Source organism: Sebastes fasciatus, chromosome 18, assembly GCF_043250625.1.
Source record: "Sebastes fasciatus isolate fSebFas1 chromosome 18, fSebFas1.pri, whole genome shotgun sequence".
NCBI classification, from domain to species: domain Eukaryota; kingdom Metazoa; phylum Chordata; class Actinopteri; order Perciformes; family Sebastidae; genus Sebastes; species Sebastes fasciatus.
The window spans coordinates 8,095,856-8,110,842 of NC_133812.1; the positions used below are offsets into that span (position 1 = coordinate 8,095,856).

General features: G+C 45.1%; 1 protein-coding gene across 1 annotated transcript; it reads right to left on the reverse strand.

Moving 5' to 3' along the window:
• Positions 1-609: 609 nt before the first annotated feature.
• LOC141756508 (calmodulin-1) lies at positions 610-14,987 on the reverse strand. Its single transcript, XM_074616269.1, has 6 exons — positions 14,857-14,987; positions 9,284-9,314; positions 8,293-8,436; positions 3,874-3,980; positions 2,494-2,629; positions 610-1,724 (listed from the first exon to the last, which is right to left on the reverse strand). The coding sequence occupies exons 1-6, from the start codon at positions 14,857-14,859 to the stop codon at positions 1,696-1,698; spliced, it is 450 nt and encodes a 149-aa protein (XP_074472370.1). The 5' UTR covers positions 14,860-14,987; the 3' UTR covers positions 610-1,695.

The window sequence follows — 14,987 nt, forward strand, 5'->3', positions numbered from 1 at the left end:
ATATATCCATGGTCAGCTCCATCGGGGCCGTTTGAATGTATTTAACATAAATGTCAGTATATGGGTGCTCTACAGTCGTAGCGTCGGCCAATTTGACCACTGAGGTGAGAGTGACGGCCGGCTTGACCGCACGTTACCGCAATACGATAACGTTACCTGTCCATGACAGAGTTAGCATGGAGCTTTAGCCGTGATGTCTAGCTCTGCTTTTCCTGCAATGTGTAAAACCCAAAGTGTTTCCATGCTTTACTGGATGTGTAGTGTTTACCACTTTGGATTTAAAATGCGAGGGTGCAGGTTGTATCCACATGGACGTTTTCTACTTTTGGCTCGCTGCGGTTTGTTTTGGATGACGGATACGGAACAGATATGACGTCACGTTACTCAGACTACAACAATAATAACGGTAACTTCTTTTTCCCTCCGCATTGACTCAAATGAAGCAAATATATCAATTCTGGCATTTAAGAATCAAATTCAAAATCGTGAGGAAAAAAACTAAACGCGATACATAGTAGGTGAATCGTTTTTTTCCCCGCCGCTACTTGTTATTCTGTCTTTACAGATCATTTTCACATCCAAGCATTCGAAGAATGACATAAGACATGATAAAGTTCATGGTCTTTTATTTGAAAAAAAAAAATAAAGACTAGCATGTACAACTTGGAATGAATGTAAACTGAACTCAGGCGAACAGTTGCGAAGACTGGTGTGCTGACACTCCTAACAGCGTGCGCTGCGAACACAGCACACCCCTCACTATGCTCTTGTCTGAGTCGAGAAACAGAAGAAGAAAAAGAAAAAGTGAAGGCCAGTGATTCTCTCTTGCAAGAAAAGAGGACAGACACTCCATCTCAGCGAAAAGAAAGAAAAGAAAAAGAAAAAGAAAATAGAAAGCTCACCGTAAGACTCTTTTAAGTCCCCCCTCCTTTAAAAAGGGCAGGACGCACAACTACTAAGATGGCCATCCAAATAACATAACATAAACAAAAGAACATGCCAAACATTTGAAAATGTATTTTTTGTACATTGTTTTTTTTCTCTTTTTATCTAGCATACAATTAAGTCCCATTCCACTTTAACGCTTGAGTTAGAACCTGGTATACTCTCTCATCTTAACAGTACAGGGTTCCTCTCCAAATACAAAAAAACTGTACCAAACCAACAAGAGGACAGCTTATAGTGGAATCAGCACGCTCTGGTAGCCCGGAGGAGGGATATGGGGGTGGGGCGGTCAGGGGGGTTAGTGCTCCGGTCTCAAGCTGCATGCATGAAGAACAGAAAACAGAGAGAGAGAAAGAAGAGATGGCCAGTTCAGACATTTACCACTAGCAAATGGAACTGGAAGGAGTTCGCCAAATGCTTTTGCTTTAGTCTGAAGGTAGTAGTTACAGGGTTTGTTGTTATTATTATTTTTACTTGTTAAGTACTGATGCTAAACTGATCTCCGGGGGGAGGGGACAGGATCACTAACCATCATTTTCATGCAGATATTTTTTGTATATTTTTATATTTTTCCTGTTGTGGACAGAAGGATATTTTATTTCAACATTCAATTATTTTCTATACAGAAACAGTATGAATAAATGAACATTTTTTTTTTCCAAGAGGTAAGTAAAACATTTTGATTTTTTTTTTCTTCGTTTTTTTTTTTTTGTTTTCTTCTAAGAGGGGACAGGACGGGGCAGGCAAGCTTCACTTCGCGGTCATCATCTGTACAAACTCTGCAGAAGGGAGAAAAGAGAGAAGGCATGAGTAAGGTACATGAGGTTTAAGGCTTTTGGCACAGCCTGTTGCCAAGTGAGAGCAGTCACCTGCTTAATTGTTAAATCCTTTATTCATTTTTTAATCAACTTGAGCAGGGTTCGGAACACACATCCTAATTAGTGTCCCCTTTCCGAACGGCTTCCACGTTCATCTCATTAAACCCGTTTGATTAAAAAAAGGCTCTTGCGTTGTGCTTACAGTTTGATGGCGATATGCACCGCACACATATAAAACAGAAAAATAAATAAATAAGAGAAGGCTTTCGTTGTCTGTTGAGTACATATTCTGTCTGTGGTACAATGGGTGTATAGAAGTAGGGCACTTTTCAGCCAAGACTTACGGACTGTTCATAATATATCAACAGCCTTCTAGAAAATGAGCGCAGTCTCTCGTGTAATGTGCCAAGGGAGCGACAGTAGAGAGAGAGAGAGAGAAAGAAAGAGTGAAAAGGCTCCTGGCACACTGATGATAATTCAGAAGGATGGCTTTCTCCCATCTCTGTTTCAGCAGGCTCCATCTATAGCCCCTATCTAATAACTAATATTATGTGTGGCTGGCTTGTCTTGCAGTCGCCCTCAGAGAAATACACAGCTCAGAAAATGAAGTGCTCTGGTCCCCCTGTTTAATAAAAGCTTACACCGTGGCCTAGAAAACTCAAGCTATTTTGCGCACCGTGACATTTTAGTATGTGCTTGCTTCCTTCTTCTTCTTCCGTCTTTATCTTACCTTCGTAGTTGACTTGTCCGTCTCCATCGATGTCTGCTTCTCTGATCATCTCGTCCACCTCCTCGTCCGTTAGCTTCTCTCCCAGGTTCGTCATGACGTGGCGGAGCTCGGCGGCACTGATGTAGCCGTTTCCGTCCTGGAAAACATGCGGAATGGGATCAAATGTGTGAAAGACGAAAAATCCCACAGGCTGACAACTGGTGGGGGGTGGGGGGGGGGATTCCCACCAGACTGATAAATAAGGAGACGTGCCGACAGGTGTTAAGCGGGCCAGAAGTAGGAAACTGATTACTTCGTTGTCCCATTAGGTAAAACGTTTTACCAGCAGCCTGGTCTGGCATCACTTAAACTTTAGTTATCTCAACTGGGTAGGGCTGACCCAAATGCTTCGAAGCTTCGACCGTTGCCATGGTAATAAACCTCCAAATCATTATTGGAATGCTTCGTTTTTATATATCTATATATATATATCTATATATATAGATATATATAAAATATATATTTATTTTATTACACAGCGTTGTTGAATACTCGATTCTGATTGGTCAATTGCGGCATTCTACGGTCTGTTATTTCTTTATAGCAGACCGTTAGTGGGCGCAGTTCTGATGTCGGACTCTGGCGGACCTTTATATGTCAAATTGTTGATTTCTTCAGTAAGTAGCCGTGTAATAAGCGGGATAATGTACAGCTAGAGGGTCATTGTTGTAAAAGAAACCCCTTCACGTCCACAGCATCGCTCTGTCTGGGTTTCTTTCACAACAATGACCGGCTCGCTGCACATTATCCCTTACTTAATCTCAGACGGATATCACTCTTTGTTATGTGTAGAGGTGCAAGTGTGTACAGTAGTGCGGCAGCGGCACTGTCCCGAGGCTTCAAATAGCTTTGAATATTACTCGCCGAAGCATCGAAGCCCAAAAAAATGGTATTCGGGACAGCCCTACACCTGGGTGTCGTTATGCTTATGACAGACTTTTTAGTCTGACTTGACTCCACATAAATTAAAGAGGACCTATATTATGCTTTTGTGCTTTTTCCCCCTCTCCTTTTTTGTGTTATGTAGTTTTTAGTCCTGTCTTTTCTTCTGTAACATGGTGATGTCACCAAGTAACACATTTGCATAATACCTGCCTGTCGGGTAGTTTGGCACGCCCTCAAAAGAAAGATAGTTAGAGCGGAGTCCAAAGAGTTTGGTTCGGTTGACCAATCACAACAGAGTGGACCAATCAGAGCAGACTGAGCTTTTCAGGGGAGGGTTCTAGTAGAAACCCAAAATACAAGTATGCATCATGAGCATCATGAGCATAATAGGTCCTCTTTAAAGGTGAAAAATAAAGCTAAAACTTACATTTGCCAAGCATGGAAACCTTTATTTACCTTGTCAAATACCCGGAAAGCCTCGCGGATCTCCTCCTCACTGTCCGTGTCCTTCATTTTTCTGGCCATCATGGTCAGGAACTCCGGGAAGTCAATAGTTCCATTACCTGGAATGGGTGATCAATGGGGCACATTTAATCAGCAAAAATTGCAATTACTTAAAAGCAACCTGGGGTAAGTAGAGATAATGTAACGCAGCATTTAGCTGATGAAAAGCAAAAATATTCAGTGAGGACTTAATATTAATTTAGCCTTCCAGTTTTGTTTTTTGTTCCTGTGTATGACACTGGCTTTTACATCATCCTACTGGCCATACCTGGAAGTGTCGGGTGCGACTTGAGAGGGTAGCAGCCCTAAAATGATTTTAGTATACATCCTCGCTGCGATAAACCTGCTACTGCACCCTGAGAGGAGGCGGTGGAGGGATGTACTTGTGCGAGTGATTCAGTGTGTGTTTCCCTTTCTTCCTCAGGGAAGCCCTGGGAAGATGTTGCATATGTTATACACAAACGCAGCAGGATTGCAGGGGGGAACCCATAGCCAGTCATCCATAATGTAGACATATAGTATACTGTGCAGCTTGGCCTCCGAGGAGCCTGGATAAATCAAAGGCTCATCTCCCCTGGTGCTCCTGTCAGAAACCCTGGCTGGAGGGGAAGGGAGGAGGAGGAGGCCAGAAAAGGAGGTGGGGGAGCTTCAATCCAGATGCTCCATCCCTCATGTCCACCCTTAAGTCCTTTTTTCTTTTTTGTCCCTCTTTCCCCTTTCTGACACCGTGTTTTGCTGCTGCTAATGGCAGCTGCTGTGCTGGTGGCGCATGTATGCGTGCGATGGGATCAATAGCCATGTTACCGTTGTCAAGACAGGATTACCAGCGGATCAGACCCTCTTGACAGAGGAAGGATCTATGAGGAACTCAGCAGCTCGCCAACCACAGGAGGGAGGATGATGGTGGTGGTGGTGAGTCTAATGGCGGTGTGTGTACTCGCTTTTATGTAGACCCGGAGATGCTGCGGCGGCATATTATAATTAAAAACGGACCAAAAAAAATGTCAGGGGGATTGGAGAGAAGGTCAGAGACACCGAGGGCAAAGCACCCGGGAGGATTAGCCACGGGGGCGGAGGGATTGTACGCAGATTAACCAATGACAGTGCACGCTTCAGAGAGCGAGATAGGGAGAATGGATGTGTGTGTGTGTGTGTGTGTGTGTGTGTGTGTGTGTGTGTGTGTGTGTGTGTGTGTGTGTGGAACGAAAAGGGATGCAGTAATGTGATGGGGCAGATGGTGATCTCATAGCCTAGGGTAACAATCTAAGGACCTGTTATCTAACACACAGAGACAGCCAGCAGCACCGAGGGAACACATTCTGCCACTGGGAGGGGGGGGTGGGGTTGGAGGGAGGCTGAGCTGAGTCTTGGAGAAGGCCACTGGAAAACCATCATCTGAGGGGGGGGACAATGACTAGAGAAGGCCCTCGAGCAATATCAGCTCAACTGCACCTCGAGCCAGCTGCTGCTGCGGTGGAGGAGGGATGGAAGCAAGAAGGGATGAAGATAGGGAGGAAGGCAGGCGGGGAGGAGAGAGAAAATGGTGGGAGGGAAAAAGAGAAAAAAAAAGGGAGTGGGCGGTAGAGAGAGAGAGCGATGGAGATGAGGGAGCTGTGAAGAGGAGAGAATATAAGGAGTGAACCGAGTGGGAGATGGTGCGATTACACATAAGAGGTGCTGACGCAAACTATAGAAGGCTGAGGCATCTCAGTACGTGTGGTCATCGCTTTTTCCTGCATCATAAAGCCAACTTCCATCCCGGAGATAAGAATGAAATGTCGGGGGTTGTGTAATGATGACGAGTGATGTGTGACTAACGCTAATATTTTTGTCATGCGGTTATTTAATCCGTGTCGAAATATCTTTTACATATTTGAGTTCAGCGTGGTCCGTCATATGCCAGAAATATGGACGTATCCTTTCAAGCAGGTGTGGTTAGCTGATCTGTGTGGCTGTAACATAAAACAGCAGCGATTTCCATTTGATACCCACGCTGCTCATAAATCGAGGCTTGGCTTTCACAATCAAATACCCTTAGAGACTATTTCTTTTAACGGCTCCCTGTCCGTCTAAAGCCTCCCGTCCTCTCTTCCATTCATTGTAATTCTTTGCCACGGCCTCCTTGTTTGGTAAATAAAGCTGATTTTCAATGGGCCAGCTGACATCTCATGGCTTGCCGATGTGGGTACTGGATGTGCAGAGCGCAGAGAGGGCCTTATGTAACCACTTTTATTTTCCATTACTAGCTTCATTGCTGTCTGACCTAGATTGCATCAGCCAAGGGAGGCAGAGGCAGAACAAGGGGATGTTAGTGATGGTGTGTGTGTGTGTGTGTGTGTGCTTGCTCTTGGGTGTAACTGACGGGGAGGGGGAGGGCGCTGAGGATGGTGGGAGGACGTTTCAATAAAAGGGGCAGCCAAGCGGTGCAATCGATTTCTCGTGATCAATGCGGTCCCATTTACAAAATCCTATAAGCTGACAGAGCACCGCTGGGGTAAAGGCCCACTGACAGCTAACATCCTCGACTCTGCTGCCCAAGGACGGCCAGCTTGGGGAGCTACGAGCCAACTTCTCTGACTCCTCTCTTTGTCTTTCATTCTCTCTATCCCTATCTTTTCAATCACAGCGCCTCTGCAGTGGAGGATGAAGACTCGGTGAACCTGTTCGTGAGGTGAACAGAAGAATCTGCCTGAATTATGGCACCCAGCATGGGGCGCCGACACTCTCACCAGCACTGAAAGCACCTCCCGCCCGCGCACCCATATCCCTGACATTGTCAACTATGATGGAGCCGAACACGCAGTGACTAAACTGCTGACACAGAGGGACACGTCATCTGACAGCAAAGCTGGCCGGACAGTTGGCTTGGACAGTTGGTTGACAGTTGGTAGAAGAGGGGAGGGAGGTGGGCAACAACACCACTGATGTGGGGGCAGTAATGGATGCTCTATTTAATCCCTCATGCATTTGTAACAGAGGTTTTATCACAGAAGTCATGCAACAAAATGTGGAATTATGGTTCTATTTCCTCTAAAAATGACCTGAAATTTTGGGATAATTCTCCCAAAGAACTGTACCACCTATAATTGAACTAAAATTGGTCTTTTACTGTGAGTCATTTCACTGATTAAAAACGGGGGCGTGAGCAGGAAAGATCAGTTAAACTGCTGATGGGAACAGAATGGCATCACCTTATTAACCTAAATATCAAAACCCTCGCTTACGATAGACTCTATAAAACGCGAGTGCAATTAACAATTTAACTGCTGATTATACATCTTTCAATTACTTTTCCCAAGTAAATTAAGCAAAGCCAAGCGTGCACTCTGTATTTGTCGGTTGACATGTTTCACAAATGATTCACAAAACAGATGCTGTCTTTGTAAAGCAAGACATTTCTAGCAACCCATGATGATTTAGTCCACTCTTTTATTTAGGATTTAGCAGAAATTATCACTGATTTGTCTATTAGCACTGTATAGGAGGTATAATCTCAGTGAAATTGACTGTATATAAGAAGTGGATCTAGTCACCGGGACGTCACCCATTGGTTTGTAGACTGCTGTTTTGAAGCCTCGAGTTTGGCGTTTTGGTCGTCGTCATCTTGTTTTTTTGTAACCAGAAGTGAGGGTGGAGTTAAGTACAACCGTACCCTGAATAAGACATTTTTAGGCAACCAAAAGGGTTATAATAAACTGTTGTGAACTGAAAACACACTGTGAAAGCGTTAAAGTTGTAAGATAAAAAAAACTCCCAGACCAGACAACATCGTGGTAGCGACCTGTCAATCACAAGGTAGCCACGCCCTAAAGCATCCCCTGCTTTATGGTCCATTTGACTCTAAATGGGACCATAATTTGCTAAATGAACTTCATGCTGTATTGAAGAAGACTTGAAACTAATGATTGAGACCATAAACTCATGTTTACAATGTTTACTGAGGTAATAAATCAAGTGAGAAGTAGGGTCATTTTTTCATAGACTCCTATTCAATCAGACTTCTTTTTGCAACCAGTGGCCTCGCCCCCTGCTGGCTTTTAGAAAGAATGCAAGTTTAAGGCACTTGGCTTCACTTTTCAGACCCCAGAGATAGCCCACTGGATTTAAAATATGTTAGATGAAGTCTATAGTGTGAAACCCAATCATATTGACTGTTCAAACTGTGTGTTTGTAAAATGAGGGTACTTCTGATTCTAAACCTCCTTAAAATTCATCATTTTGGGCCAATCAAGAGGCATTTACTAGCTCTATTGCCTTATTTGGCACCTGATAGCACCTCATTAACAGGGAACTTATTTATTACTGACATATCAGTGGTGAGTAACTCACGGCTGTCAATATATCATGGATTAATAAAGTACATGTACTGACCGTCAGCGTCCACCTCATTGATCATGTCCTGCAGTTCAGCCTCTGTGGGGTTCTGACCCAGCGACCTCATGACGGTGCCGAGCTCTTTGGTGGTGATGGTGCCGTCGCCATCCTTGTCGAATAAGGAGAAAGCCTCCTTGAACTCTGCGGAGGGTGGAGGAGGTAAGAGCGAGAGGTTAGCTTACCGTTGCTACGCTGTTACAGAAATGGGCTGTGTTAGGACATTGCAGTCGGGTTGAAAAGGTTAATCAATCCCCTGTGTATTGGCCCACATGAGCGTGGAAGGGAAGTGAAGTTGTAAATGTGCTGAGCTCTGAAACCACACAGGGATCCTATCTCATAATGTGAAAAAGGGAAAATGGTGCAGAATATTTATTGGCAGCTGAAACAGACTTTACTGCAATAACTTCAATGTCCTGTGCCAGCTTGTACGAGCAGGCTTCTGAACTATGGGCCATAAAAAGAACATCCAGGGAGGTGCAGGCAATAGTATAGCGTTAGCCTTGGAGCTTTAGCACAAGCTAATTAGCCACAGAGGGGATTTGACTCAGAAGAAACTGTGCAGCCTCCAGTTTTAATACAAAGGCCACATCATTTATTTATCAAGGATATCAAGGTGCCTCAGTGATTGAAAGTACTCATAAGCTAGCGTTGCAAAACTGCCTGTTCACTGTGGCTTCCTGGGTCTTACTCCTGACTCATGACATGCTGTAAATGCTCCTTCCCCTTTATTTCCTGTTCATGTTGAAAAGCTAATGATCTACCAAGGGAGGGCGGCTGCCAGATCCTTCAATGTTCTGTTTCATTTCGTGCTTCCCATAAGTGACGTGGCGGCAACCAGAACAGTTAAAGAGAGATATCAGCTTGCTCGTGACTGAGAAACTTTAATGAGTGACACAGCGTGGAAGTAATCCACCAGTAGCCATTTAATATGTGAAGAAAGGACTTGGTTATGAGATAGGAGTAGAAGAGAAACTAGCTCTGTTCCTACCTGCAATCTGCTCCTCTGTTAGTTGGTCAGCCTAAAACAAAAAGAAGGGAGAGGGTTACAAACAATGAAGTTATTCTCAACAAGGCAACTATTACAAATTCCAAACTGTTACGTCATTACATTCCTCATCGTCCCCACCCACTAACCACCACACAGCTCAACACTGACCACAGTGTTCAGGGGTCTAGCGGAGCCGCTGCTAGGCCATAACCAGAGGCCTCGGCTGGAATCTGCTCCCAGGAGGACTGCCAAGATTTACCAACGGCAAAACTCCAAATTAGCTACTAGGCCCGTTAGCTAACAACCAATGCACTGGGGATGGAAGCGTCAATTAGGGATGCACCGCTCTGACTTTTTCAGTCCAGATAGAGATACCTGGGATTTGGCTATCGGCTGATACAGAGTACTGATCAAATACTAGTGTTCAATACCAGTGAGCAATACCAGAAGTGACTGAGAACATTCTTTTAAGTGCAAGGCAATAGGGCTGGGCAATATGACAATATCTTGTCAAGAAGATACAAAAATGTCTATTGGATATATTTTTCTATATAGTTTTTATTGCGATATAGGCTCGGCCTATATTTATTTATTTTATTCTGAAGTTCTTAAAATGAGAAATACTCCATACTTTTCAATTGTCAAGTGTTGAATTCACACAGGAGTAAACAAAAATTGGCTTTACTGTGTGGTTATTTCATATAGACTATTTATTTATTAATTAATTACCAGTAAACATGCTATATTGGGATATATGAGATGTGAAATTGCCTATATCGAAATAGAGGGTTTTGGCCATATTGCCCAGCCCAACATGGCAACATCCGGCTTGACTTAAACATTGCTGTCTTAACGTTTTAAAACAAAATATAACAAATAAATACAAAGATATCACTTTATTGAATTTTTATTTTTTTATTAAAATAATGAATCCTACACCAGCAACTTGGTAAATCTTCAAAATTAACAGGAATTACAGTTTAAGTGTGAACCTTTTTAATGCAGCAACAAATTGGTAAAAACGTAAACAGGAAGTAGAATTCCAATATATAATGTATATAGTATATAAACGTAGAACTGAACTGAATAGATCGGCCCCATTGTCACCTATACCCTGTAATAGTTTAATGCCAATTGGGAGTCCACCTTGACTCCAGTCAGACTTTGACTGTTATAAAATTGATACTGATGCTGAAAATCAGCTATCAGACTTTGCTGACACTAATAGACGTTATCAAGATGTCTTTTAAAGGTTGCGTTTACTTGATGGACCGCTAGAAAGCTGCCACACAGAGAGCTCTACAACGACACTGCACGAAATTAAACTTCCAGCCGACGAGTGGCTCCATGGGATTGACTCACACCATGTCCAAAACTAGTCTGCACCGTGGCAGTCCACACGAGAGGGACTGCTTGGGCAACGAGATGCTGTAATAAAACGGATGAAGTGCTGTCTCCAGACCGGGAGAGAGTGTTTTAAGCGGGGGTTGCTTCAGGACATGTCAGCACGGGAGTGTTTTCCACGGTCATACCAACAGGAGAAACGGCCTGCTGCGTTGGCACAGATTGATTCCCGCTCCCAGCCTGTTCCCTCCTCTAGCTGAGGGCTCTGCGATGGCTGATGGTGACTCACACCTGGCGAGCATCCACCGCCAGGCCTTTAACATAGGAGGATTGAGCTTCTTTGTGGAGGAGCTACTGTTTCCAAACAAATACCCTCAGCAGTAAAGTGTGAATACAATGCTTGAGGCGCAAATAACTCCCACAGGTACCCTCCCATCCTTTCTTTTATTATCATTGTTAACAGACCCTGCTGACATCTTTTGTGCCTGGCAGCAAAGGAACACACAGATAAACATGAGCAGTCACAGATGTGCACATACGCTTGCATGCATGCATGTGTGCTCTTGCAGACACACACAGAGTCTGTCTTAATGGCGTTCTTCCTCAACACCAATACTTTCCATCCCCATGTTTCCTGTGAATTAGTCAGAGCAGCCACTTCTGCCTCAAAGCGAATTCCTCCAACCCATCAGTGGGTTTGTGTTTGTACAAGTGATCTAGCTGCGGATGCTGCCAAGCAAACATCCAATAACAGAGTCATCCTTAAATCCCATGGCTGTAGAAATCAGAGCTTTGTAAAGTCCGTGTTTGGAGGTGAGGGTATTTTCATTTTGTAAATCAAGCCCAGTAAATTAAATTTGTTGCATAATGACTAGATTCAGTTAGGCCGGATGAGATTTAACAGATGACATACTGCGAGCTGACCTTTAGCTTTTCAAAAAACAAGAGACCTCTCCCTGTGGCTTGAGTAGCAGCAGCCACAGGATGGATTGATCTGGCCAGCGAGGGGTTTTGTGGATAACATCAGCAGCGCTCATACAATTAGCTGACTGACATGATTCAATGCTTTTCTCTTCTCCCTCCCCGCGCCCTCTTCCTGTCTCCATTTCCATCTGCGAGGATCGGAAATGTCAGGAGACAAAACAGCTCCGTTGATGCTAACACGCCACCCAGCTCGACCAATGTTCTCTTTCTCGTCTGTGTGTTTTCTGGCGCCATCTTCCTCTCATCTCTTTTTCCTCGCGTTGATAAGTCTCCCTTCCTATCTCCCCTTAGTCACCCTCTTTGTCATGCCGTGTCACTCCTGTTGTCTCTTTCTGTCCTCTGCTGTTTCTCTAAGTGGACAGGGTGTGGGGTTTGGTGACTCAGTGCTATGGATCCTCCCCTGGCTTAGGCCCAAGCTGTCGGGGCCTCCTGGTGCTGCTGCACCACCAGGCCCACTACCGGCCCATCCCTTCCTTTTTCTGCTTTTTTCCTCCTTCTCTCCCTGGACTTCAGCCAATACCAACTCCTCCTCCCCCTCCAGACCTTTCCCCTCTGTGTGTCCATTTTCTCTCTATACATGTGACATACTGTTCAGAGGAAACTCCCTGTGATTCACCATCCACAGTGGTCCATGGACAGGGTTGTTCACTGCCAGGCTTCCAGTCTTATAACAGCTTGTAGAGGAATAGGGGTGTGTGAGTGTTTGGGGGTGGGGGGTGGGGGGGCTCTGTTGGCACCAGTTCGCTGGCATGAGTGGGTCAACCACTCCCACTGTTGCCCGGGCAGCCGGCCCCAGCAATGCGCTACCAACAGGACCGTGGGAGGCAGGAGGCAGTTCACTGGGCCAGCGAGGAATATCTTGTGCTCTCAGTTGATGTCATATTACCCTTGTACAAACATACCGCATCGCTCACTGTTCACACTCGGTTTAATTTGATAGAGGATGCAAAATGGCGTAAGAGAACGCCAACGATTATCTTCTTCTCTATCGACGCTGTGGGCACTTTTCAAATTGCTGATCTGTTGCCGGGAGGCGCCCGGGCAATTCCTGAAGTAGCTTTTGCTTCTCTGCATGTGAAAGATGCACAACCAGCTGTCACTCCGACAGATGGGTGTGACACACACACATACACGCTTTCCATTCATCCTAACACAAGCACAAGCACAAAGAGTCAGTGTGGCACACACACTTCCTTTTCTATAGCAGCACTGAGCTCCACAGAGCGCTGAACGCCTCTTCTCTTTGAGGCCGGACAAAAGACAGTGAGGCCTCGGGGCTCGGGGGGCTGTGTCTGGAGGGGAGGAGGGGAGAGGGGAGAGGGGAGAGGGGATGGGTGTAAACAACACCAGCCTACCCACACCCTGCGGACAAGGCCGGTGCACCATATGGCCCGGTGGCGGTAGGTGGCCGGGGCACTCCTCCGCACCACTTTATCGCTCCTAGACACTGGGAACATGGGACATGGCTAGGTGTTGCCGCCAAGCATATCAATTATTCATCGCGGCGGATCGGATGTCCTTCGAGTTACTAAACATGCATCAGCAAACAAGAGCGTAACAGGAACAGGATAGGGCCTTAGCATGATCCGACTACTTATTCGATACTTCCACCTCAATGGGGGAGGCTGTTTCCACTTCAATGGCCGTATTGATGCAGATAACGGGCGCTGTGGATTAAACTTTTCAGAGATGCTGATACGCAGCTTAGCTCCATAACAATTCCGCTTTACACTCCAATTACTGCGCCGCCGCCGCCGCGTTGCAACGTGAAACTGCATCGCAGCTCGATACCATATATGGGATATTTGATCACGGCAAGAGGGGGGGGGGGGAATACAGATCTACAGCTTCTTGACTCCCTCCCCCCCCGGGCCATTAATGATCCATCAGGGTTGATAATCAATGGATTTTAGTTTGAAGGCCTCTTTTCCAACATCCAGATCACACATCCACTTATGTGACGTCGCCAGTGGAGGGGGCTCGGTTTCATTAGGTTGCAGATGTGTCTTGTGAAAGTGTGTCTCCCAACATCTGGCGAAATTGGTTAGAACAGCGTGATGATGTGCGATGCATTTTGCAAGTCACTGAGGCCTATTGAAACATTTTTTCAGTATACTACACATCCTCTTTTCTTAAATACTGTATATAAGCTGTAGAGTAGATCCTAATTTCACAATACCCGGTGTTAAAAGTCGACTAAACTTCCCACAGCTGTTGATGTTTTGCAGGTATTTGCCAATGCCAGAAAGAGCTCCTCAGACAAACTCACCAACATTTGCATAACACATCGAAAAATTTGCAAAGAGGCAACCAAATCAGCCCAACATATAACACAGATAGAGAGAACATAGCCTGAGATAAACCCTGCAGTGAAAGGCGGAACTGCGTCTCGGTTGTCGTGTTTTAGGAGCCTTTATAGGGCCATGTAGAGAGAGGAGCTATAACCTTGTAATTACAGAATATGGCCAGTTTCCGTTGCGGAACAACTGACGAGATAAAAAATAGTGCCATTCCCCCCCACCCCCTTCATCATCATCATGGCACAGCTCGGCTCGAGCAAGAGCCAAGATGGTGCATAGAGAAAAAAAGAAAAAAGAAAAAAGGGAAGCCAGCTCATTTTTGAAGAGAAGGAGCGTCATTTTCGCGGGTTCACCGTGTTCGAGAATCGAAATCATTCGAATAAAACATCGAATATCATGTGTGTGCTCCGGCTCTCTGATATAGAGGAACATGTCGTCTCTGACAGGCTTCAGCAGCAACACGCCTGCGCTTCCTTAAGGCGGATTGTAAAATGCACCCTAATGCATTTATGGCTGCAGAATTATGCCGTAATGTAACCCAGAATAGCTTTCGCTAGTTATACCGATACCACTAAATCTAGTCCAAGAATTAATTCGAGCTGCAGCAAATGCAGCAGCTACTTGACCCGGTAGAGTCGAATACCGAATAACTGCTGCTGCATATTATTGCGCAGTTATGAGGAAATACGGTTTGAAGGTGAACATCATTTCAAGGCGCAACAAAAAGGCAGCCCATAATAATAATAATAAGCCACAAAATCCCCATGCAAGTAGAGCTAGAACATGTTACAATGCGGGCGTCTCCTCACTGAATAGTATAGCCTGCAGGAACTGAAATAAAAAGGCATAAAGCGACACAATGTTTCAAATTGTAGCAACCAGTAGTTTCCTACAATTACAACGCCTTTTTTCCCCAGTGAAGAGAGAATGAATGACAATACATACCATGTCGGATGGTGTTGTGTGCTTGCTGGTCTGTGGAGGCAGACTATAGGAGTGTGCTCGTTCCTTAGATGGAGTTCCACTAGCGGGGTTAGAGGAGTGAGTATATTGGCCGTGGCCAGAATGGGGGATTG

What these genes read in the sequence shown, in the direction of transcription:
- LOC141756508 (XM_074616269.1), bottom strand. An exon ending in CAATGAGGTGGACGCTGACG is followed by an intron (nt 3,981 to 8,292) that starts GTCAGTACATGT and finishes CACCCATTCCAG; the next exon opens with GTAATGGAACTATTGACTTC. An exon ending in CTTTCCGGGTATTTGACAAG is followed by an intron (nt 2,630 to 3,873) that starts GTAAATAAAGGT and finishes CATGTTTTCCAG; the next exon opens with GACGGAAACGGCTACATCAG.